At 43.8% G+C, this 24,826-nt stretch overlaps 2 protein-coding genes across 2 annotated transcripts; one reads left to right on the top strand and one right to left on the bottom strand.

Moving 5' to 3' along the window:
* The first annotated feature begins 534 nt into the window (after positions 1 to 534).
* Positions 535 to 13,507, top strand: NAGS (N-acetylglutamate synthase). The gene is made up of 7 exons (XM_069751446.1): positions 535 to 953; positions 6,296 to 6,558; positions 6,914 to 7,127; positions 8,339 to 8,519; positions 9,111 to 9,282; positions 9,608 to 9,790; positions 12,053 to 13,507. The coding sequence occupies exons 1-7, from the start codon at positions 636 to 638 to the stop codon at positions 12,195 to 12,197; spliced, it is 1,476 nt and encodes a 491-aa protein (XP_069607547.1). The 5' UTR covers positions 535 to 635; the 3' UTR covers positions 12,198 to 13,507.
* Positions 13,381 to 19,367, bottom strand: TMEM101 (transmembrane protein 101). Its single transcript, XM_069751447.1, has 4 exons — positions 19,141 to 19,367; positions 18,600 to 18,780; positions 18,371 to 18,517; positions 13,381 to 16,320 (listed from the first exon to the last, which is right to left on the bottom strand). Exons 1-4 carry the CDS (start codon positions 19,269 to 19,271, stop codon positions 16,012 to 16,014), a joined length of 768 nt encoding a protein of 255 aa, XP_069607548.1. The 5' UTR covers positions 19,272 to 19,367; the 3' UTR covers positions 13,381 to 16,011.
* Between the last annotated feature and the right edge of the window lie 5,459 nt (positions 19,368 to 24,826).

Raw genomic sequence — 24,826 nt, 5'->3', positions numbered from 1 at the left:
TTACTAGGCAAATATGAGCATTGAACAGCTGTACATATGATTTTTAGACTTAAGTAGATGCATAGTTGACATTGCCTGGGAAGACACTCCACAATAAAAAGCTTCCTTGTTACATAATTTTTCTCAAGATGTCAGGATAATATCATTAATCTGACATGTTTATATGTAGGTGTTCAGGAGGAACCTTAGGTGTCTCACATTATCCTCAAGACATGCTGTTCCCCACCTGGGATACGATACTGAGCTCTGCAGATGTCATGTTTTGAAGACCAACAGGACCCCTTGACTTCCATCAAGATGGTAGACCTTGGAAATGGTTAATATGGTTGATCTTCTATGGATGCTAAATTTGATTGTAATGTTTTAGTTTTTTTGCCCTTATTACCACTCAATCATGGGTCATTTTTCCACAGAGGGACCTAAACTATCAACAGACATCCACAGCATAAAGTCATCTCAAGCTAAATCCAAGCCCCACCTCCATTGATGTCACACAGCCTCAACCATATAAGCTAAGCTCTCAGAGTGAGACTGAGTATTTGGATACAAAAAGTTTGCTGAAGAAGTGTAAACTATTGCTTAAGACCTGGACAAAAGAGTGAAAAGATATAAAAGTGACACAGACCTGAGTCTTCATGACAGCTGTAAAGGGAATTTCAACATTGCCCCTCAGTCATTGTCGCTTCTTAAGTGGCGGACGAGGCTCTGTGCTCCATCAACGTGCTCAAACTAGGGATGTTCCCACCAATGAAGAGCAAAAAAATGCATCTAATCAAAGAGAGACCTCTAAGGAGTCAGGCGGCACCTCCTCTATGGTTGAACGCTCATTGCTGAGAAGGGATATTCGAGCTTTCTTAAAAGAGTGTGGTGGGACACCCAGTGAAGCACGGCATTGGCTTGTCCAGTTCCAAGAGATGCATTCCACTTATCAAAAGGCCTTTGCAGTTGTTGAGGTAAGTCCTACCAAAGGCAATTAAATTGTTTGTCCAGGATTAGAAAACATAGCTGCTTTCTAAACACCGCACTACACCTGTTCATATATGTATAGTATTGCAGCTTATTCCGAATCATTTCGGTAGAGGTGAGATGCAATACAATACTCAATCTATAGATAAGGGTGGAGCTGTTTTTGGAAGGGGACAGCAGAATTTCTGTTTCTCATTGTAAGTAATAATGGCATAGTTTACTGCACAGTTTCTTAATGGCAAGAAGTTCATGCCTGATAAAACAACTATAAGTCCATGGGATCCCTCAGGATCTGTCACCCAACAGATCCATGATGTCCATCATGGCGTTGCAAATGATGGAGTCACTCCATTGTTAAAAACGCAGTAAACCTTGTACACATACCCTAATGCAGGGGTGTCAAACTGCATTCCTTGAGGGCTGCAAACAGGTCATGTTTTCAGGATTTCCTTGCACTGCACAGGTGATAATTTAATCACCTGCAGAGAATGATTCCAGCACCTTGTGCAATGCTAAGGAAATCTTGAAAACACGCATGGTTTGAGGCCCTCGAGGAATGCAGTTTGACACCCCTGCCCTAATAGCTAAATTTCTGGGTGGAACTTGTGCTGCACTAGACCAGCCTCTGTCTACCAAGTTTGAGGTCCCCTAGAAGATGACCTCTCACTCCCTGTTGGCCAAACATAGGAAAGGAATAGAAAATTTAAATAAATACAATATAATAATACATAAACTCATGAAAAAGTTTTAGAAGACCTCATTGACCCCTGGACTACATTACCTTGCTGTCCAGCAGAAAGTCAGCAGCGGTATCTCACGTCCCAGGTCGTGCTTGCTCTACAGCTATGTCCTTTGGTTCTTTAACCTCGCCAAACACCGTAATACACTTTCCTGCTATATTTGTTAATGTTTCATAGGTTATAAATGAACTTTTTTTTTCACCTTTTGACCATTTGCTTTGTGCAGACGCACCCTGAAACCTGATACGAAAGGAAATGGTCATAGAAATCTACGTATATCTAATATAAATTGCTGCACCATGACTTTGTATTATGCAGATTTAGTTGCCACGTTCACATATGGATGTAACAATTGTTTGGTCCATCAAGCAATTGGACGGGTGACGTTGCGCACCATCGCAAGTGCAGTTTAACATTGCAACACCTGTACAATAATAATAATGTCACATAAGGAAAAAACTACAATTAAAGTGTCACAATAATAATGTCATAGAAGAAAAAACACATATTAAACTGTTCCTATAGACTTAGAAATATTTATTAGATTGTAATTCTATGACCATCTTTAATCTGAAAACTCTTTACCAGTTCATAATTTTCCTTCTTGCACACAAAAAAAGAAATAATCAAATATTTATAAAAGTGTAAAATAGAGACACCAGACAATGCATTCTTCACCCAGGGACACCATGCATAAAGGATTAGGAAGCTACGGAAAAAGCATCCATGAGGAGTGACGCTACATGGTGGAATCAGCCAGCAGCAGCATCCGTGGGGAAATTCCATGACATTTAGCTATATAACCATGTACACTGCTGTTTGGAGAGCAAATACAAAAATGGATTTCTGCTGCACTTTTGTGCCTTCTTTAACCCTATCTAGCTAGGCACCGATGCAAAATCCATAACCCCACCATATCATATTCTGTATCATTATCTATTGAAACTGACGACTTGTAGGTAGAGGGACCTGCTTCCTACTGTCTGCAATATGGCTGTAAAAGACTGAGCTATGATAATAAAAGTCTATATTTAGTTAAATTGATGTTGGTATGATAGGGAAGTCTAGGGGGTAACTGTATTTAGGATCTCTATCTCTTAAATCAATAGTACACAAAAAACCCCTTTGTAATATATAGAGTTGAGCGAATTTGATCGGCAAGCTATAGCACTTACCAAATAAGCTGCAGAGGGAACCTAGCTGTTTGGCTCCGCAGCTGCATGTGTCCCGGCTGTGTGACATGGCGCGATACAGGAAGCCGGGTTTCCTCTGCAGCTTATTTGGTAAGTGCTATAGCTTGCCGAATAAGCCCTGACCCGATCAAATTCGCTCAACTTTAGTAATATACAGTGGGGGAAATAAGTATTTGATCCCTACCTGATTTTGTAAGTTTGCCCACTGACAAATACATGAACAGTCTATAATTTTAAGGGTATGTTAATATTAACATTGAGAGATAGAATATAAAAAAAAATCCAGAAAATCAAATCACATTGTATAAATTATATAAATGTTTTTGCATATTGCAGAGAGAAATAAGTATTTGATCCCTCTGGCAAACAAGACTTAATACCTGGTGGCAAAACCCTTGTTGGTAAGCACAGCAGTCAGACGTTTTTGTAGTTGATGATGAGGTTTGTGCACATGTCAGGAAGAATTTTGGTCCACTCCTCTTTGCAAATGATCTCTAAGTCATTAAGATTTTGAGGCTGTCGCTTGGCAACTCAGAGCTTCAACTCCCTCCATAAGTTTTCTATGGGATTAAGGTCTGGAGACTGGCTAGGCCACTCGATGACCTTAATGTGCTTCTTTGTGAGCCACTCCTTTGTTGCCTTGGCTGTATGTTTTGGGTCATTGTCTTGCTGGAAGATCCAGCCACGACCCATTTTTAATGTCCTGCTGGACAGAAGGAGGTTGTCACTCAGGAGTTTACGGTACATGGCTCAATCCATTCACCCATTGATGCGGTGAAGTAGTCATGTGCCAGTAGCAGAGAAACACCCCCAAAACATAAGGTTTCCACCTCCATGCTTGACAGTGGGGATGGTGTTCTTTGGGTCATAGGCAGCATTTCTCTTCCTTCAAACACGGCGAGTTGAGTTAATACCTCAATTTTTTGTCTCATCTGACCACAGCACCTTCTCCCAATCACTCACAGAATCATCCAGGTGATAATTGGCAAATTTCAGATGGGCCCGCACATGTGCCTTCTTGAGCAGGGGGACCATACTGTCACTGAAGGTTTTTAAACCTTTACGGCGTAATGTGTTAGCAATCGTTTTCTTGGTGTCTGGTGTCTTGGTGTCTGCCTTGAGATCATTAACAAGATCCCCCCGTATAGTTTTATGCTGTTCTCGAACCTACCTCATGATCAAGGATACCCCACGAGGTGAGATTTTGCGTGGTGCCCCAGATTGATGTCGATTGATAGTCATTTTGTATTTCTTCCATTTTCTTACTATTGCACCAACAATTGTCTCCTTCTCACCTAGCATCTTACTTATGGTTTTGTAGCCCATTCCAGCTTTGTGCAGGTCTATGATCTTGTCCCTGACATCCTTATAAAGCTTTTTGGTCTTGCCCATGTTGTAGAGGTTAGAGTCTGACTGATTAATTGAGTGTGTGGACTGTGGACAGGAGTCTTTTATAAAGGTGACTATGTAAAACAGCTGTCTTTAATGCAGGTAATGAGTTGATTATGAGCGTCTAACTGGTCTGTAGGAGCCAGAATTCTTAGGGTATGTGCACACGTATTCTGGTCCACTGCGGATTTTTCCGCAGCAGATTTGATAAATCTGCAGAGCAAAAACGTTGCGTTTTTGCTGCAGATTTATCACGGATTTACCGTGGATTTACTGCGTTTTTTCAGCGGTTTTCACTGTGGTTTTCCATAGGAGCAGCTGTAAAACCGCTGTGGAATCCGCAGAAAGAAGTGACATGCTGCAGAATGTAAACCGCTGCGTTTCCACGCGTTTTTTTCCGCAGCATGTGCACAGCGTTTTTTGTTTCCAATAGGTTTACATTGTAATGTAAACTCATGGGAAACTGCTGCGGAAACGCTGCGGATCCGCAGCATTTTCCGCATCGTGTGCACATACCCTTAATGGTTCGTAGGGGATCAAATACTTATTTCTCACTGCAAAATGCAAATAAATGTATATAATTTATACAATGTGATTTTCTGGATTTTATTTTTGACATTCTATCTCTCAATGTTAAAATTAAACTACCTTTAAAAATTATAGACTTACAAAATCAGTAAGGGATCAACTACTTATTTACCCCACTGTATCTTATCAGATAAATCTGCTTCTTTCTCCTCCTGAATCCTGAATTGATCTTTCACTTTCAATTAATGGGTAAAATCTGTAGAACTTCACAATACTGATACAGGAGATGATATTTACTTCTCATAAGATTCTATGGAGAGGGGAATCGGAGGAGTTAGAACAAGACACAAATATTCTGCTGCATGTTCAGTGTGAAGGATCCCTTGGCCCTTATCACGCTGGGTGAAGGATAAGTGCACAAAAGTGGGGAGAGGGAGGGGAGCCCAAGCACTAGAGAAGTTGGGAGTGGAGACCCCTAGGCAGATCTGAAATCAGCCTGTCTTCAATAAGCATACCTATATAGGTTTTGCACCCATTGCCAAGCAGGAACCTAATCCCTGCCTGACCCTAGCGATAGGCCCTGGTTAGGGAGGGGATGGGGTAGCACTAGTCACTCCCCACTACAACGAAAGACAGAGAGGGAAGACGAACGAGGGGAACTCTTAGCTTGAGAAGACAACCGAGATATCACGACAGAAATCCTCCAAGAGTCCTCTAAGAAGGAACTAACCGACTGTTAATACTTCCAACTAGACAAAGGCAAGTGCTAACATCAGCACCATGCTGCAGCAATTGAATGTATTTTAACCTACAGCACAGGTGTGTAATTAGCAACAGAAGGTGGAGATAACTATTGGGTCCTAGAGGGAGATGGATATCGCTCCACAACAGAAATGCAAAAATCAAGAAGGTGCTTGAGGTAATCATAAAGACCGTCTACAGCTGAATCCAGGATGACTGTCTGTCCCACCTGAAGCACCCATGACAGCTGTCCATGTGACTTCAGTTACAATCTGACTGCATTTCCCAGTGTCTTCTATATTCTTGCTGAAACAGAGCCACCTAGTGGCAACTGCACAATCTGCAACAAAACAAAAGCTAACCTACAGTACATACACCTCATATTTGTACCCCCTGTGTAAATCAATGTTACTGAAAACAATAAAGCACTCCTTTGCATTGTTGCTGACAGCTAAAAAGTCAGGCATCCAGGCAGCCACAGCATCCTTACCAAGCAATGCTACAGAACATGTACAATAAATATAAAATACTGATAACGCATGTCCACATAAAGGAATAGGCAGACATTTAAAATATATATTTCATTAGTCATTGTGCATAAATTGGAGAACAAAAATATTCACTCTCCTTACAAGTTTGTCCAGTATTACAAACGGCGCCACTTTGTCTGTAGGCTGCTTTTGGTATTGCAGTTCCAATCGCTTATATGATAACATGTAAACTGCTGATTTCTCTCAGGTGGATGAAAACGTGTTCAGCTGCAAGAGGTCTTTGACCAGCGTCGCATTCGCCCTTGCCTTTCTCCAGAGGATGGATATGAAGCCACTGGTGGTGATGGGGCTGCCCAGCACATACTGTGCTCGACCTACAGCTCCAGATGCCAAGTCTTTACTTGTCCACAACTGCCAAACTTTGGTGGATGCCATCCATACCAACTCTGGTACTGCTTTGCCCTTTTTCAATGGAGGATCTGTGCTGACTGCTCATGAGCAAGACGGCGGGTACTGCCTACAATCTGTTATTATTGTCTATCTCCTAGGTCGCTCAAAAGTAAGGAACCACATAATTACTCAAAAGTAGTGGTCCACAGAGGGTTGAGTGTTTCCCTACTTTTGACTCATCCTGTAATGATATTAATTTGGATTGGTCTGGTGAGCCCAAAATAATAAGTTGATGGTTCATGGACTGTTGGAAATAATCAAACGAGAATTTAGCTGCCCATAGTGTCAGATGGTCTGCAGGCAGATATCTTCTGGGGCTACCAGCCCTTCCCCATGTCCATAAGTTAGATGAAGGCCTGACCTGTCTTCCCAGTCGTGCTTGATAAGAATATCTAAGGTGTTATTTCTCTTCTAGTTATGGAACAGTGTCGGCGGTGGACATTAACCTCCTCACCTGGTGCCTCAACTCTGGGAACATTCCCATCATCTGTCCTATCGGAGAGACACCCTCAGGCCGTTCTGTTCTCATGGACTCCTTGGAAGTAACCACAAGCATCTCACGGGTTTTGAATCCACTTAAGATGATCTTCATCAATACAGCTGGTGGCCTGAAGGACCTAAGTGAAAATGTAAGGCACATCAAAATCATACCTAGACGGGCTCAATGATCTAGTGAGGGGCAGGTCCGAGGTCCTAATTTACTGTGACCAGTAATACTGTGAATGTTTCTTAAAGGGTAAAGTCACTTCTCTCCTATCCACAGGATAGGTGATAAATGTCTGATTGCTAGTGGTCTCACTGCTTGAGCACACCAATCAGTGGAAGGAAGACCGATGCATGGGTAGCCCCATACTATTGATCAGTGGGAGTCCCAGAAGTAGACTCAGCAGTCAAACATTTATCATCTATTCTGCCTCTTATTAAAAAAAAAACCCCTTAGATTATGTTCACACGGAGGTTTTTTTGTACATGAATTTTCAGGTGGATCCGCTCCAAAATCTACATGACAGAGTATTTGAAGTGAGTTTTAAGTGAGTGGATCTGCTTAAATAATCACCTTGTACATAGGTGGTGTTTGGCATCACAGCACAGCCTCATTCATTTTATAGGGACAGCAGTGTGAAACCAGACCTATATACCGCATTTTCGGGAAGAAAGCAGCAAAGATTTTTCTTTTTATCTCATCTGTCAATATTCCGTTTTTTTTTTCTTTCAAGTCCGCCATACGGTTCTAGACATATGAGCCTTTTCATTTAGTGCTGATTTTTATGATCTGTACAAGGGGGTGTGGTTCACAGGGTAATAATGCAAAGTAGCCTAGAGACATGCCCCCAAGGAACTCTGAGCCACACCCCCTAAAAAAAAACATTTACACTAAAAAAAAGGCCATTATGTCTAGAATAGTATTGCAGATTTAAAAAAGAAAAGTGGAGTACTCAAGGGAACAGCGTGAATAAAATATGAGCCTAAACTGTCCACTTTTCGCCTGGTGACAGGTCCTTTTTAAAAACCCGTGATCGATAAGCAAATGTAGTAGAGCAGATGATGTCATTTAGCACTTTCTTCCATGCCGATCATGATTAGTGTCCAATGTAGCAAAATCATTTTTTGGCTCATCTGCAGATCTATGAGAAATGCTAAAAACAAAATCAGGATCTCACCATATGACAGAGCTGACTCTGCTACATCCATAACTATGCACTACAGTCTACACAACAAAAAATTGCCAAATCCAACTTCTCTGAACCTACTAGCGCCAGTAACCTGCTCACTAGAAATCCCAAAACTGATTGTTACAGGCCTCCTACCATCCTTACTGTAACCTCACTATAACCTGCAGGTCGTGGGACTTGTGAATCTTCCAGCAGACTTGGAATTGATGAGGAACGCCGTATGGATGAGCGAGAGACAGCGCCAGCAAGTGACAGTCATTGTGGATCTCCTGAACCGCCTGCCTCATTCATCCTCCGCTGTCATCACTTCAGCCCGGACCCTGCTCAGCGAGCTCTTCAGCAACAAAGGTAAGAAGGTGAATGAGCGTACAGATGTAGCAGAGCCGAATTTGTCATCTTATCATGCCCATGCACCTAGGATACAAGTTTGATGAACTCTTCTCTTTCCTACACAAGCCAAGAGTGCCTGTGTTTTCAATGGGCAGAGAGAACTAAGCCAAGACTTATTTCACATCATTTTCTTCTGACACCCTCATCTGACCAATGATAGTCATATCTGTCTGCCATTGAATACGGGAAAAGGGATATGATCTTTTATCATGATCATGATATACCACCGAGGTGCCCACCTGATGGATAGAATGTGTCATGTTTCCTACATCATGTAATAAAACAGCCTTTTAGGATGATGTCCCCGACAGGCGCAGAGGTCTCTTTTGCCCCACTCACATACAAAGAAATATTATAAATGGCCCATAGTAGATGGGGGCCCCATTACAAATTCTGTATTGTGCCCACAGAGAGCTGTCATTTACACCCTAGGGCTTGGAGAGTAGTTTACAAAATAACAAACTCCCTTCTGCTACATCAGTAGACGAATGTCTGGTTTCTTCCACCTAGACGTGTGTCTTGATTCCTCACCTTGTGTTCCCCCCATAGGATCTGGGACCCTTTTTAAGAACGCAGAACGAATGTTAAGGTTCGATTCCGTCCAGGACATTGACACCGATCGCCTAATCTCCCTGGTGAACAGATCCTTCCAGAAAAAGCTGAAGGAGAATTATATCAGCAATGTGGCGAAGCGACTGCACTCGGTCTATGTATCTGAAGGGTAGGCACAACTTAGTCTGCAATAGCGACCCCTTGTCTTGGATAGCAATGGGTGGATGCACCGAAGGGAAACGGACAGTATAAGAAAATTCATGTCTGTTTTTGCAAGAACAGCTCCCCTCCTGTCCATGGCTAACTAAGGTATTGCAGTTCGTCTTTATTCTAGTGAATAATACTAAGCAATACTATGCAATTCCAGACACAGCCATGGACAAAAGGTGGCACTGCTCTAGAGAAAAAACGAAATAGCCTTTATATCTAAATCCGAATATTTTAAATTATGGATATTCTGGCCACAATGAGTAACACAATAAATTATCCTACAGGTATAACGCGGCTGCCATCATCACCACAGAACCGGTGCTGGGAGGAACCCCCTACCTGGACAAGTTTGTGGTCAGTTCTGGGCGACAAGGGCAGGGATCCGGCCAGATGCTATGGGAGTGTGTGCGACAAGACCTACAGACACTGTTCTGGAGATCACGAGCCACTAATCCTATTAACTCCTGGTAAGTCGAGGTCGACCACAAAATTACTAAATAGTAAAATACGTAACACCAATAATCTAGAGTTTTACGTTGGCTTCATACCTCAATTATTGGTCCATGTACAGACTGCAATTTCTGGACCGGCACTGGGCCTCCTGCTAGTCATATAAGGCCGAGATCACACACAGCGAGATACGTCCGAGTCTCGCAGGTTAAAACCAAGCTCTGGCACCGGCACTCCAGAGCGAAGCGTGTGGCCGCATAGCAATACATGGAGCCGCACGCTCCACTCCGGAGTGCCGGCGCCAGCGCTTGTTTTTAACCTGCGAGACTCAGATGTATCTTGCTGTAGTGTGACTCCGGCCTAAGAGGCTGTTACTTTGGGTCAGGAGACCAATGGCCGGTCCCGAAATGAACCATGAAATACAGAGGTGTGAAGCAAACATAAAGGGGATAAGAGAATATAGCTACTTTCTTTCAAAAACAGTGCCACGCCTGTCTAAAGGTTGTGTCTGGTACTGTAGGCCATCTTCATTCATTTCAATAGGGCTCAACGTATTGATAGACACGTGAGGCGCTGTTTCTGGAATAAAGCAGCCATGTTTTTCTAATCTTAGACTCCATGTAAATTGGATGTTTATTAAAAAAATCAAAAGGGAAGATTGGAAAACATGGCCGTTTTATTCCAGAAACAGCGCCGCTCTTACACACAGTCTGTGTCTGGTAATGCAGCCTATTTTCATCGATTCACTCTAATAAGATTATCTTTAAATCATAGGTGTAACAGGGTGGAGATTTCATATTTAACAAAAATAAAAACAAAACTTTGCTATTTGTGGCCTCATGAATACTGCACAGCAAGAAAAAAAGTCACAAATACAGCTCTGCTTCATCCGTATGTTGAACTGTGGATCTAATTCTAACACCAGTCTCACATTTATATATGTACTAGATGGAGGCCCAATGGTGGTAATGTCGCAATGGGGGCTGGCTTTGCAGGGTTGACAATCTCTCCCCCCATGTGATCACCCACCTATCCACTCTCTCTTCCCCCGTGTGCTGACTTCTCCCATCTGTGCTCTCCTCTTTGACCTGTCTACCCCCTGTGTTATCCCCCTGTCTCTCTCCTTCCTGTGCTATGTTCTCCCCTCAAAGACAATACTGACATTACAGCAGGAGATCGCAGAGGATACATTTTGTGAGGTAAAATATTTTTTAAAAACAGTCAGTGAAATATTTTACCTGACAAAAGAAATCCACTGTGATCCCCTGCTGTAATGTCAGTATTGTCTTTTGCTTCCTCCCCTGCCCAGACAATTTTTAAAATTAACTTTCGTTCATGGAAACCGCTTTAATGTGACTGGCGTCCTCTGCCTGTAGACACGTCGCGCATCTGCTGCCGTGATCAGCTGAATGAGTCACTGCGCCTGCGCATAAGGCTGCCGTCACACTAACAGTATTTGGTCAGTATTTTACATCAGTATTTGTAAGCCAAAACCAGGAGTGGGTGATAAATACAGAAGTGGTGCATATGTTTCTATTATACTTTTCCTCTATTTGTTCCACTCCTGGTTTTGGCTTACAAATACTGATGTAAAATACTGACCAAATACTGATAGTGTGACGGCAGCCTAATTCGCACAGGCGCAGTAAATCAGACCTCCACCATCTTTATGCAGACAGATAGCGGCGGTCACATTAAAACTGTGCATGCGCTCCTCCTGTACAAAGATGGCGGGGGTCAGTGAATCATTCGGCTGATCCCGGCAACAGCAGGTTTGCGACGGTGTTCCACTGGCGGTACCACACAAGAGGCTGCGTACAGCATATACAGTGTGTGTGTGAGTGAGTGTGAGAGAGTGAGTGTGTGTGTGGTGCGACAGTGTTCCACTGGTGGTGCCGCGCAATAGGTTGGTACCAGTAGCAGTTTCCATATTGAGACACGCATCACTTGGGTGTCCCAATATGGCGGTCGGTGAACTTCCTCCGCATGGAATTCTGGGATACGGTGACATCTGGACAGAACAGGAAATTAAAACATTACAAGGCAATTATATAAATAAATAAATTTATATTTCGGTAACAGCCGAGTGACTTACTCCAGAAACACCAAGTATCTTCTGCTGATCTGCAGCTACAGACTGTAATATGCTTCAGAGCTTCGCTCACAAATTCTGCAGGCTCAGAGCTGAAACTTCAATCTGATGTAGTACAAACGAGCCGCCAGCTCTTAGTATGGGTTCATCCCAACTGCCTCTCTTACACGTTTTTCATTTCATGCAGGTATTTTAAGAACAGTGACGGCAGCTTTTCAAACAAGCAGTGGATATTCTTCTGGTTAGGACTTGCGGATATCAGGGATTCCTATGAACTGGTAAACCATGCGAAGAGCCTGCCTGATTCATTCTGCAAGAGTCCTATGTTATGACACAGACTGACGCCACTTGCTGGACAATCACCAATACTACAGCAATGATGTCAAGTAAATGGAAAAAAAAGTCTGTAATAAGCCAAAGTACTCCAAAGACTGATAGAAAATGCTGTGGGTAAATATATACTTGCCATCCATTCTGCTGTTAAGGAATGCACATTATATGGATGGGCTCATCATTTGCACTACTAGGCGATTTGGATGTCATAGTGGGGGGGTTTCTCTTCCTCTGGACCCTTCCAAAGTGGTGTCCATAAAAAAGAAAAGGCAGAGTTAGTGTGATTTAATTTCCAGGACCTAGTCCGCTGGCCACATTGGTAGTGTGTGGCCACTGGATGGGAGCCTCTTACCTGATGGTATCTAAAGCTTTTCTGTAGTTGGCCTGGTGTGATGTCATTGTTGCAGCGTGACATCATGCTAGGCCTGCTAATCAAAAGAACAGCCGAGGATGCCGGGAAGTAGAAGGCGATTCTTAGGGATCTCATCCAGCAGCCAATGAGTACTGATGTGGCTGATGAACTAGGTCCTGCAAGTCAATTCTCACTCTCTCTGTTGTATGTGTAATACCCACTTGGTCTCCCAACTGTGTGCCACTTCTTAGCATAGGTGCCAATCAGTTTGCAGAACTGAGTCCATCAGCCATCTGTGGCTCTTCTTTTGATTAGCCTGGTGTGGCATCACACGTGTCACCACATCAATGACGTGTCAGGCTGGCTACTCAAAAGAAAAGCTGTGGATGCCAGGAGGTAGAAGGCAGTTCTCAGGGCTCCCGTCTGGCGGCCACCCATTACTGACATGGCTGATGGATGGAGTGCTAGGAATCCATTTGCACCAACTATTGCACTCGCTTAGGAGACCAAGTGGGTATTATATAGACATCAGAGATAGTGAGAATCGATTGACATGACCTGGTCCATTAGTCACATCAGTAACACCACCCCAGGCCGACCTACCAAAAGAAGAGCTGCCATCAGGTAAGAGGCGGGTGTCAGGGCTCCCATCTAGCGGACATAGATTACCAACATGGCCAATGGACCAGGTCCTGCAAAATGGCTCACACCACCTGTGACAGCCAGTCATATAAACGACTAGCACATAATGCTGCAAAGGAGACTAGCAGGTGAAGGCGTCACTAAGGAAAAAATGAAACCCATAAATAAGAAACACTATTACTCATATGTATCGGACAGAAATAATTTATTCATTTTTCATCTGATGCCTTGTGACATACAAAAAAAAGCATAAAGATTGACTAGTTAAAAAAAAAAATATCCTTAAATGTGAAAATAAAGGCAAGATACTAATATACTGTAATGCTCACAAGCATCCAATCGGCAGAGATCCACTAGTCACGGCAGCCACACTTCCAGGACAGGATATCCTATGTTGGCACATCATCAGCGCTGTATGGCAGGGGTCCCCAACCTCTCTGGCCTTGAGTGCCACATCCAGCTCCTGCCCCACTCACAGTAGTGACACCCAGAGAACTCATTACCGGTAATAATGACAGCCAAAGCCTTTTCCACAAAAATCACACCAAGGTAGTATGCCAAGCTCCAGGGTTTCCTATCTTACCCCGATTTAGATCTGTTCCTCTGTGCAGGGCTCCACACAAGAGTCACCATCTAGAGATCTACCCTTAATGGCTGTTTGCCTCAGATGGTGCTAATGCACCAAGCTGGCAGACAGCAATCAGCCACAAATCATGGGCCGGCGAGCCACATGTGCTATAGGCTGGGAACCCCTGCTGTATGTGAAGAGAGCTGGCATCTATATTCGATAGCTGGGCCAGATGCCTTCACTGGCTATAAATCTGCCGCAATAGAGAAGGGGCTGGCTTTGCTATTGAAATGAGCCAGCCCCTTACCAAACAGCACCGCACAAGAGGGAAGCTTAGATCTCGGACTTGAGCGGAAATCTTCAGAATGTAAATTAGTAAGTTGTACAACTTGTATTTTATACACATTTAGGGATAATCAAAATTAACTGGACATCCCCCACATCCATACAGTACTTAATAAAAGGCAGATAAATAAAAAGACATGCAACACTGCAGTGCCGAGCTGAGGACCAATGATGGCCACCCTTGGGTGTTCTGCGCGGAGGCTGAACACAATACACAGTATATGACAAGAAAAGTGGAGTCACTTTGTGTACAGATATCCGGGCATCATCGCTCACAGCTGAATTCACAGTTCTGACAGTTTCAGCGCTGAAATCTGCCAACAGATTCGTGTCTGGATAGAAAAATGCTTTGACGATTTCAGCTGTATCGCACAGCAAGCATGCTGACTGTTTCCTTTCGCAACAAGACAAATTGTGAGTGCAGCTCTGGAGTACAATACATGCGGTAACAGAGCATTTTGTAAAAGATAAGCAACTAAATACGTTAACAAAAGTGACTCACAAGAAATGTTGATGGAAGGCGAGCAATTGGATGGAGACAAATAAAAGGTCTGGTTCTGAGTAGCTTCATTTGGATTTTGTTTTGCATCATCACCGCAATTGAAGATGGCATGATTTCAGGGTATTTCTATGAAAAATGGGGAGGTGGGTAACGTGATATTTGCTTCAATGATTGGAGATTGCACCTAAGGGTACGCTCACACTTGTGTATAAATTGGTCCCATTCTCATGCAGGAGAGCGGGATGATCTTCTCACTTGTCATCTGTGCGTATACAATCCTTTTTTTTTTTACTTAGCAGCTACTAATCATTTACAGAACCATTTACCGTTTCCTATGCTACAGAATTGTAATGTATCCGTAAAAATCGGATTCTACTCTGATGGTCTGTATGGCACGTGATTTTTTTTCTCGTATTGTCCAACTTCGGGAGTGAAATCACAGCGTGCTGCAATTTGTTTTTCATGATGAATACAGCTGAGAAAAAAATATGCAGATCTGCACGGCCTCATTGAATATAATTGGTCCGGGTAGTACAATCTGATTTATATGATAGTGTGCGTGCGAGCCCTAATAGTAAACCTCCACTGCCTCTGGTAAAGGGAAAAAAAAAGCAAACATAGTGGTGCCCGCATGCTCCTTACATCCATGCCAATGCAGTATGCGGGCGCTGGATCATGGTGCGTCAGGTTAAGGCAGTTCTCGATATTCTTTGTATAAATCTGTCATATGTGTACAGATAACATATCGGGGCTGAGGCTTACAAAACCATGATCCATTTCATAGCACACGACAATCAGATATGCAGACTGACTGGTATTGTCTGTTTGTTGCAATACCCATAATCTAACATTGCTGCGTCCAGCGAGCACAGTGCGGCATCACAAAACTGAAACAGCAGTGTCTCGAGCCAATCTATAAGAGGTCACTTCCCATTAAAGTCACTGGGAATTATGGAAACAGCCAATCATGTTTGCTCTATACCAACCATATTCTAAGTGTGCGATCAATTCCCGGCTCAGCCTTGCAATGTGAACATGTGTCCGACCATCACAGCTTTCCCTTTAAATAGCTTTTTTGTAAGTGTTCCCTTAAGAGTCATTTTTTTTCTTTAAAAATGGATGTGGACCAAGCCACTGCTGCTTCCGATACATCTGCTCTTTAGTCTTCACAGGCAGCAATGAAGGATCGATCTCTATGATGGGAGGTATAAGTAACACTTCCTGATTGTTCCAGGTAATTGTAACTGCATGAAATGCACAATATGGTGTTCATGAAGCCATGCTGGGCACAGAGGTCTGAAATAAATGGCAATCAAGAGTGTAAACTTATATGTCCGAGAGTTGTTTTCCAGAGATCTGATGGCCGTGAGGCTTTTGAGCTTCATTACTGTAATGTGGTCTTGATCAGCCATCAGTGGCTAGTATGACTGCTGCCCCAAAAATGCCAACATTCTGCCCGATCATTCGCATCTGATTCCAGAACTCCACTCGTCGGTTGTTGTGCCAGTAGCCCAGGTTTCCATCTACAAGCAGTAGAGAAAAGGGGAGGAGGACGGCAAGAACTTGGGCTGAGAACCGAACATAGTAGCCAGATAGAAAGGACAATGCCAACACGCCATACAGGACAAACAGGATCTGAAGGGCCGGCTCTCCTCCAGGAAGGAAGTCCAAGTGTGACAGGCGGTCCTCCTTACTGTGCTGTAGGGTGTATGCCTAGACAGGGTTGCAAGTAAAGACACCAATTACAATGGACCCTTCACAGATTCTATACATGGCATAGCTCTGCTATGCGCAATGTGTGCACCGTCACTCCTTTCAGGATAGGGCTACAGAGCCCTCTTCTCAGGATCCCTGGAAGTCCCAATGGTTGGACGTCCAGTGATCAACAAGTCCTTCCCTATTCTATTCATAGGTGATAACCATTTCAAAACAGGCATATCTGTTTTTGGCAATAATAATTTTTGGGAAGTGTGTGTCAATAAAAATGTTGCATCTTTTTGCCTTCTATAGGTTTAGTGTTGCACTGCACATTGCTGGCTGCAGAAGCCGATAACTGAGAATTAGTGATGGGGAAACGTGCTGGGATAAGGTGTGATCTAAGCATGCTCGGGTGCTAACCGAATGTCTTTGGCGTGCTCGAAAAATATGTTTGAATCCCCGCAGCTGCATGTCTCATGGCTGTTTTACCGCTGCAACACATGCAGGGATTCCTTAGCAAACAGGAAATTAGCCATGAGACATGCAGCCACAGGGACTCAAACATATTATGTTGGGCACGCTGAACATACTCTATTAGCACACGAGTATGCTGCTCAGATAACACCTTATAGGAGCACGTTCGCTCATCACTACTGAGAATCATTCATTGAGCTTGTTCTGATGGGCCAATGCGAAGTTCTTAACTCTGATCTGTGGTTTTTCAGCTCCTCTCTGCCGATTTATGACCACAGACTACAAACCAGAAAAAACAACCCCAACGACACCAAGTCAAGTCACAAATGCACAAACAAGATGCAGCAGACCACCATTATAAAGGCAGGGGAAGCACAGGTGCAAAATACTGATGGAAGCGGCCACTCAAAAACCTACCTGGCAGCCTATTAATGACACCCATAATATTAGATCAGGTGTGCTGTCCAGCACTGTATGAGTGCACCCCACAAGGACAGACGCCCCAGTGCACCTAACCAATAAAAAAGGGCCCGGCTGCATCCTGCAAAAAACGCCAGTCCCACACGTACCCCTGTCTTTATAATGGGGGTCTGATGCATCTTGCTTGTGCATTTGTGATCTGACTTGGTGCTGGCAAGACTGTTTTTTTTTAAATAATTATGTGCTTTATGACCACAGACTACATCAACGTTTATTATGCAGTGAAGCAACAAGCCTGTGACAGGAGAACGGTGCAAAATTTTTAATGTAACTGAATTGCAAAAATTATTTCTTCCTCAATTTATATTAAAAGGGTTGTCCGCATCTTGATCTCAATGTTTGCCCCCGTTAAAATAAAAACAGCTATACTCACCTCCCGTGTCGGGACGTTCCAGCAGTGTCGGCACTTGCGGCCCCGCAGCTCATGTGTGGTTGTTATAACACGTGCGTCACTGTCCCCACCTTTAGACGTATTAGTAATCAAGAGGGAGTGAACGGCCAGCCGCAGCCATCACTGCCTCCTGATGTATGATTTGTCCAAAAATCAGGGACAGTGACGCCAGCGCTGATTGGTCGCACGGGTCATAACAACTGCACATGAGCAGCGGGAACGCGAGTGCCAACACTGCTGGAATGACGCCGGCAAGGGAGGAGAGTATAAGTGCTTCGATTTTCACGGGGGCAAACATTCAGGTCGAAAAGGGTTTGTCCTAGTAGTGGAAAATCCCTTTAAGTAAAAAAAATAAATAAATAAAAATTCCCCATAGGTGGACAACGTCTTTTAGACATCAGCATATTTTATTATGTATGTGCAGACGAGCTTCTGGATGTTTAGCAGAAGACCCCTTCATTGGCCATTGCTGTACTACAGAAAAGGGGCACGTGGGAGAGCCACAAACAAAAGAAAAGACCTCAGAATTTGGCAGAGAACTTATTCCCTATGTAATCGTGGGTCTCAGCACCCCATTAATAAATAATGAACCAAAAATAATAAAGTTTGAGATGTTAAATGACCCTTAAAAGCTTCATTCAGAATTATAGTAGCAACCATTTCATAGGGAATCAGGGGTCTAAATCTAGGAGACCCCCATTAAAGTTCCAGGATATTTACCAGACAGATAAGGTAGATGCCCAGGAAGACCTGACCGGTGGACTGCAGAGAGCGGCTGCGAGGCTTCTGCCTGTAGATCTCCCCGGCACCGCTGGCCACGATTAGGAAGCCTCCAATGACGGCGATGGTACGAGAATACATGCGGACCTAAAACACCAAGACAATCTAAATAACGAGATACATTCTTATACTACAATGGAGAACCAGCGTGAGAAAAAGTAACACTCACCTTCAGCCAGTCACCATAGTGGACGTGTCCCCCGATATGGGCCGCATAGGTGCTAATGGCGAGCTGCAGAGCAGAACCCAGAGCGAACCAACGCCGCTTCACCGCAAAAGACATAAAACTGGCACAAAGCACCGCCACACCCAGGTCAAAGTACAGGAAGGGCACCGGGATGTCAGGTTTCCTGAAGAAAATATTACAAGGATTAATAAATGACATCTATAATAAAGCTCCGAGGAGCGGACGTCGGGGTGGTGATGGTATCCAGCTTTGTGGCTCACGTGATTGGCTCAGGGGGCACAATTACAATAACTGCCTTATATGGATGGAAACCACGGAGATCTGGTGGTGATGTGATCCCCAGCGATCAGTGGTATTACTGGAAAGCAGATCCCTGCAGCGGCCACTGCAGGAGAAGGGCAGTACTACAGGGGGATGTCAGTGAATGGCTCAGTACTAGTGGCAGAGGGTCCTCCAGATAGGTGGGGTCCCTCCTGTATGACAGCACACACACGGATATGTATGTACATATGGTGCACGGTACCTCTTGGCCTCTGCTCTCTCCGCATATAACATAAGCTGACTGAAGCAAAACCAGAAAGGGCACCGGGTGAGAAGCAGCACCCCAAACCGGGTCACCAGCTGCAAAAGCTTCTTCCGACCACTCAGAGCCATTCTCCCCTAACACCGGGCGACTGACAACCAACACCGCGCCTCACTTCCGCCGAGCGACAGGACAACTCACTTCTGCCAACCAAACCATTCATTTTCCTGCCAACCATCCAAATCCTAACGTCATATCCGCCTTCCGGGTCACTGACGTACTTCCATCAGGCCTGATACTAGGGTTCCAGCTGGTCTGCCAATCAGCCGTAAAGAGAACTTCCGGTGCTGCGCTTCTGAGCGTTGCCAACCACTCAGAAATAGCGCTTTTGCCAACCAGCTGTAAAGTGATCTTCCGGCAGCGGAAAACTTTCACACGGCTCTTAAAGAGACATGCACGTGGACGCAGACTGTGACATAAAAACTGCAGGCTGCCTGTGCCCCAGAGAATGGATCTCACCCCAATGATCACTTGGATCTTGGATGCCCCCATTAGAGACGTACAAATCTCAAACGCCTTCAGTGCCCATACATCTGTACACGTGTCCGCTCGGCTTGGGCCAGCGTGCATGTGCTTTATCTACAGATAGGACAATGGAGCAGAGGCTACATCTATAATATAATAATGATTTGTATTTCTATAGTGCAAACATATCCTGCAGCACTTTACATTGCAGGGGACTTGTACAGACAATAAAGACATTACAGAGTTTCACATAAATCAGATGCCAGGAGGAGTGAGGGCCCTGCTGCCCTCAAGCTTACAACCTATGAGGAAATAGGGGAGACACAAAAGATGAATGGTAAAAAAATGCTTGTATTGTACGATCCGGCCATCAATAAAATACATAGAGGGATTCAAATAGTGCCGCATGATCCGATCACCAGCCAGTGCAAGTACAGGCACAGAGGGCTAATAAATCCATGAAGAGTGTGTGAACAGATGATACAAGGGATCTGATGCTGAAGAAAGTGTTGTGTGCGTAACACAGGGATAGGTAGATAAGTGAGGTGAAGAAATGCGTTTTTAGGCCATGGTTAAAACGATAAGTATTGGGAATTAATTAAATTGTCCTGGGTAGTGCATTCCAATGAATTGGTGCAGCACGTGTGAAGTCTTGGAGACAGAAGTGGGAGATTTGGATTATTGAGAATGTTAATCTAAAATCATTAGACCGGAGGGCGCGGGTAGGGTGGTAGACTGAGACCAGGGAGGAGATGTAGGGTGGTGCTGAGCCATGGAGCGCTTTGTGAGTGAGAGTGATGAGTTTATATTAACCTCTGTAGCCAGGGCCGGCATCAGCACCCGGCGCAAAATATATATACACACACTGTCCCTCTGCAAACTACAGGTGATCTCACAAAATTAGAAGTTAGTTTATTTCAGTTCTTCAATACAAAAAGTGAAACTCATATATAGAGTCATTACAGAGTGATCTATTTCAAGTGTTTATTTCTGTTAATGTTGATGATTCTGGCTTACAGCCAATGAAAACCCAAAAGTCATTATCTCAGTAAATTAGAATACTTTATAACACCAGCTTGAAAATGATTTTAAAATCCGAAATGTTCTCCTACTGAAATGTATGATCAGTAAATGCACTCAATACTTGGTCAGGGCTCCTTCTGCATCAATTACTGCATCAATGTGGCATGGCATGGAGGTGATCAGCCTGTGGCACTGCTGAGGTGTTATGGAAGCCCAGGCTGCTTTGATGGAAAATTATATATTTAGCACACTCCAATAGATGTGATGCAAAAGGGGTATTTAAAGGGAACCTGTCACCCCGAAAATCGCGGGTGAGGTAAGCCCACCGGCATCAGGGGCTTATCTATAGCATTCTGTAATGCTGTAGATAAGCCCCCGATGTTACCTGAAAGAGGAGAAAAAGACGTTAGATTATACTCACCCAGGGGCGGTCCCGCTGCTGGTCCGGTCGGATGGGCGTCTCTGGTCCGCTGTGGCGCCTCCCATCTTCATTACAAGACGTCCTCTTCTGATCTTCAGCCACGGCTCCGGCGCAGGTGTACTTTGTCTGCCCTGTTGAGGGCAGAGCAAAGTACTGCAGTGCACAGGCGCCGGGCCTCTCTGACCTTTTCGGCGCCTGCGCACTGCAGTACTTTGCTCTGCCCTCAACAGGGCAGAGCAAAGTACGCCTGCGCCGGAGCCGTGGCTGAAGATCAGAAGAGGACGTCTTGGAATGAAGATGGTAGGCGCCGCAGCGGACCAGAGACGCCCATCCGACCAGACCAGCAGCGGGACCGCCCCTGGGTGAGTATAATATAACATCTTTTTCTCCTCTTTCAGGTAACATCGGGGGCTTATCTACAGCATTACAGAATGCTGCAGATAAGCCCCTGATGCCGGTGGGCTTACCTCACCCGCGATTTTCGGGGTGACAGGTTCCCTTTAATATCATACATACAGTAGTCACAAACGTTTCGGTCTGCAAAGACCTTCATCAGTGTGCTAATGGTAGCAAGAGTGGTACATATAGTGAAACCCCTGTAAAGCTTATTTGCATCAGTAATAGGAATAAAGTGAATATGTTGGAAAAATGTGGAGGGCTGTACAACAGGCCAATCCAGCCGCCAGAGGGCTATGGGGGAGAGAAAGGAACTACGCGGTATCCACCGCAAGTAGATGGTCTGATACTGCGTAGTTCCTTTCTCTCCCCCATATCCCTCTGGCGGCTGGATTGGCCTGTTGTACAGCCCTCCACATTTTTCCAACATATTCACTTTATTCCTATTACTGATGCAAATAAGCTTTACAGGGGTTTCACTATATGTACCACTCTTGCTACCATTAGCACACTGATGAAGGTCTTTGCAGACCGAAACGTTTGTGACTACTTTATGTATGATATTAAATACCCCTTTTGCATCACATCTATTGGAGTGTGCTAAATATATAATTTTCCACATATTATTAACCCCTTTACCCCCAAGGGTGGTTTGCACGTTAATGGCCGGGACAATTTTTACAATTCTGACCACTGTCCCTTTATGAGGTTATAACTCTGGAACGCTTCAACGGATCTTGGCGATTCTGACACTGTTTTCTCGTGACATATTGTACTTCATGATAGTGGTAAAATTTCTTCGATATAACTTGCGTTTATTTGTGAAAAAAACGGAAATTTGGCGAAAATTTTGCAATTTTCCAACTTTGAATTTTTATGCCCTTAAATCACGGAGATATGTCATGTAAAATAATTAATAAGTAACATTTCCCACATGTCTACTTTACATCAGCACAATTTTGGAACCAAAACATTTTTTTGTTAGGGAGTTACAAGGGTTAAAAGTTGACCAGCAATTTCTCATTTTTACAACACCAATATTTTTAGGGACCACATCTCATTTGAAGTCATTTTGAAGTAGACCCTATGATAGAAAATAACCAAGTGTGACCCCATTCTAAAAACTGCACCCCTCAAAGTGCTCAAAACCACATTCAAGAAGTTTATTAACCCTTCAGGTGTTTTACAGGAATTTTTGGAATGTTTTTAAAAAAATTAACATTTAACTTTTTTCACCAAAAATTTACTTCAGCTCCAATTTGTTTTATTTTCCCAAGGGTAAGAGAAGAAATTGGACCCCAAAAGTTGTTGTGCCATTTGTTCTGAGTATGCCGATACCACACATGTGGGGGTAAACCACTGTTTGGGCGCATGGCAGAGCTCAGAAGGGTAGGAGCGCCGTTTGACTTTTCAATGCTTAATTGACTGGAATTGAGATGGGACGCCATGTTGCGTTTGGAGAGCCCCTGATGTGCCTAAACATTGAAACCCCCCACAAGTGACACCATTTTGGAAATTAGACCCCATAAGGAACTTATCTAGATGTGTGGTGAGCACTTTAACCCACCAAGTGCTTCACAGAAGTTTATAATGCAGAGCTGTAAAAATAAAAAATCATATTTTTTCACAAATATGATCTTTTCGCCCCCAATTTTTTATTTTCCCAAGGGTAAGAGAAGAAATTGGACCCCAAAAGTTGTTGTGCCATTTGTTCTGAGTACGCCGATACCCCACATGTGGGGGTACACCACTGTTTGGGCGCATGGCAGAGCTCGGAAGGGAAGGAGCACCATTTGACTTTTCAATGCAAAATTGACTGGAATTGAGATGGGACACCATGTCACGTTTGGAGAGCCCCTGATGGGCCTAAACATTGAAACCCTGCACAAGTGACACCATTTTGGAAAGTAGACCCCCCAAGGAACTTATCTAGCTGTGTTTTGACAGCTTTGAACCCCCAAGTGTTTCAGAACAGTTTATAATGCAGAGCCGTGAAAACAAAAACATTTTTTTCACAAAAATTATATTTTAGCCCCCAGTTTTGTATTTTCCCAAGGGTAACAGGAGAAATTTGACCCCAAAAGTTGTTATCCAATTTGTCCTGAGTACACTGATACCCCATATGTGGGGGTGAACCACCGTTTGGGCGCATGGCAGAGCTCGGAAGGAGCACCATTTGGAATGCAGACATAGATGAATTGGTCTGCAGGCGTCACGTTGCATTTGCAGAGCCCCTGATGCACCTAAACAGTAGAAACCCCCCAGAAGTTACACCAATTTGCAAAGTAGACACCCTAAGGAACTTATCGAGATGTGTTTTGACAGTTTTGAACCCCCAAGTGTTTCACTACAGTTTATAACGCAGAGTCGTGAAAATAAAAATTATTTTTTTTCCCACAAAAATGTTTTTTTAGACCCCCAAATTTTTATTTTCCCAAGGGTAACAAGAGAAATTGGACCCCAAAAGTTGTTGTCCAATTTGTCTTGAGTATGCTGATACCCCATATGTTGGGGTAAACCCCTGTTTGGGCGCACAGGAGAGCTCGGAAGGGAAGGACCACTGTTTTACTTTTTCAACGCAGAATTGGCTGGAATTGAGATCGGATGCCATGTCGCGTTTGGAGAGCCCTGATGTGCCTAAACAGTGGAAACCCCCATTTCTAACTGAAACCCTAACCCCAACACACCCCTAACCCTAATCCCAACCATAACCACACCCCTAACCCTGACACACCCCTAACCCTAATCCCAACCATAAATGTAACCTTAACCCTAACTTTAGCCCCAACCCTAACTTTAGCCCCAACCCGAACCCTAGCCCCAACCCTAACCCCAACCCTAGCCCTAACCCTAATGGGAAAATGGAAATAACTTCATTTTTTAAATTTTTTTTATGTTTCCCAAACTAAGGGGGGGTCTGATTTACTTTTATAGCGGGTTTTCTAGCGGATTTTTATGATTGGCAGCCGTCACACACTAAAAGACACTTTTTATTGCAAAAAATATTTTTTGCGTTATCACATTTTGAGACCTATAATTTTTCCATATTTTGGTCCACAGAGTCATGTGAGGTCTTGTTTTTTGCGGGACGCGTTGACGTTTTTATTGGTAACATTTTCGGGCACGTGACATTTTTTGATCGCTTTTTATTCCGATTTTTGTCAGGCAGAATGACCAAAAACCAGCTATTCATGAATTTCTTTGGGGGGGGGGGGAGCATTTATACCGTTCCGCGTTTGGTAAAATGGATAAAGCAGTTTTATTCTTCGGGTCAGTACGTTTACAGCGATACCTCATTTATATAATTTTTTTTATGTTTTG

Source organism: Ranitomeya imitator, chromosome 2 (genome assembly GCF_032444005.1).
Source record: "Ranitomeya imitator isolate aRanImi1 chromosome 2, aRanImi1.pri, whole genome shotgun sequence".
NCBI lineage: Eukaryota > Metazoa > Chordata > Amphibia > Anura > Dendrobatidae > Ranitomeya > Ranitomeya imitator.
Note: the sequence above shows the minus strand (reverse complement) of the source record. Positions and strands in the feature narration are given on the sequence as shown.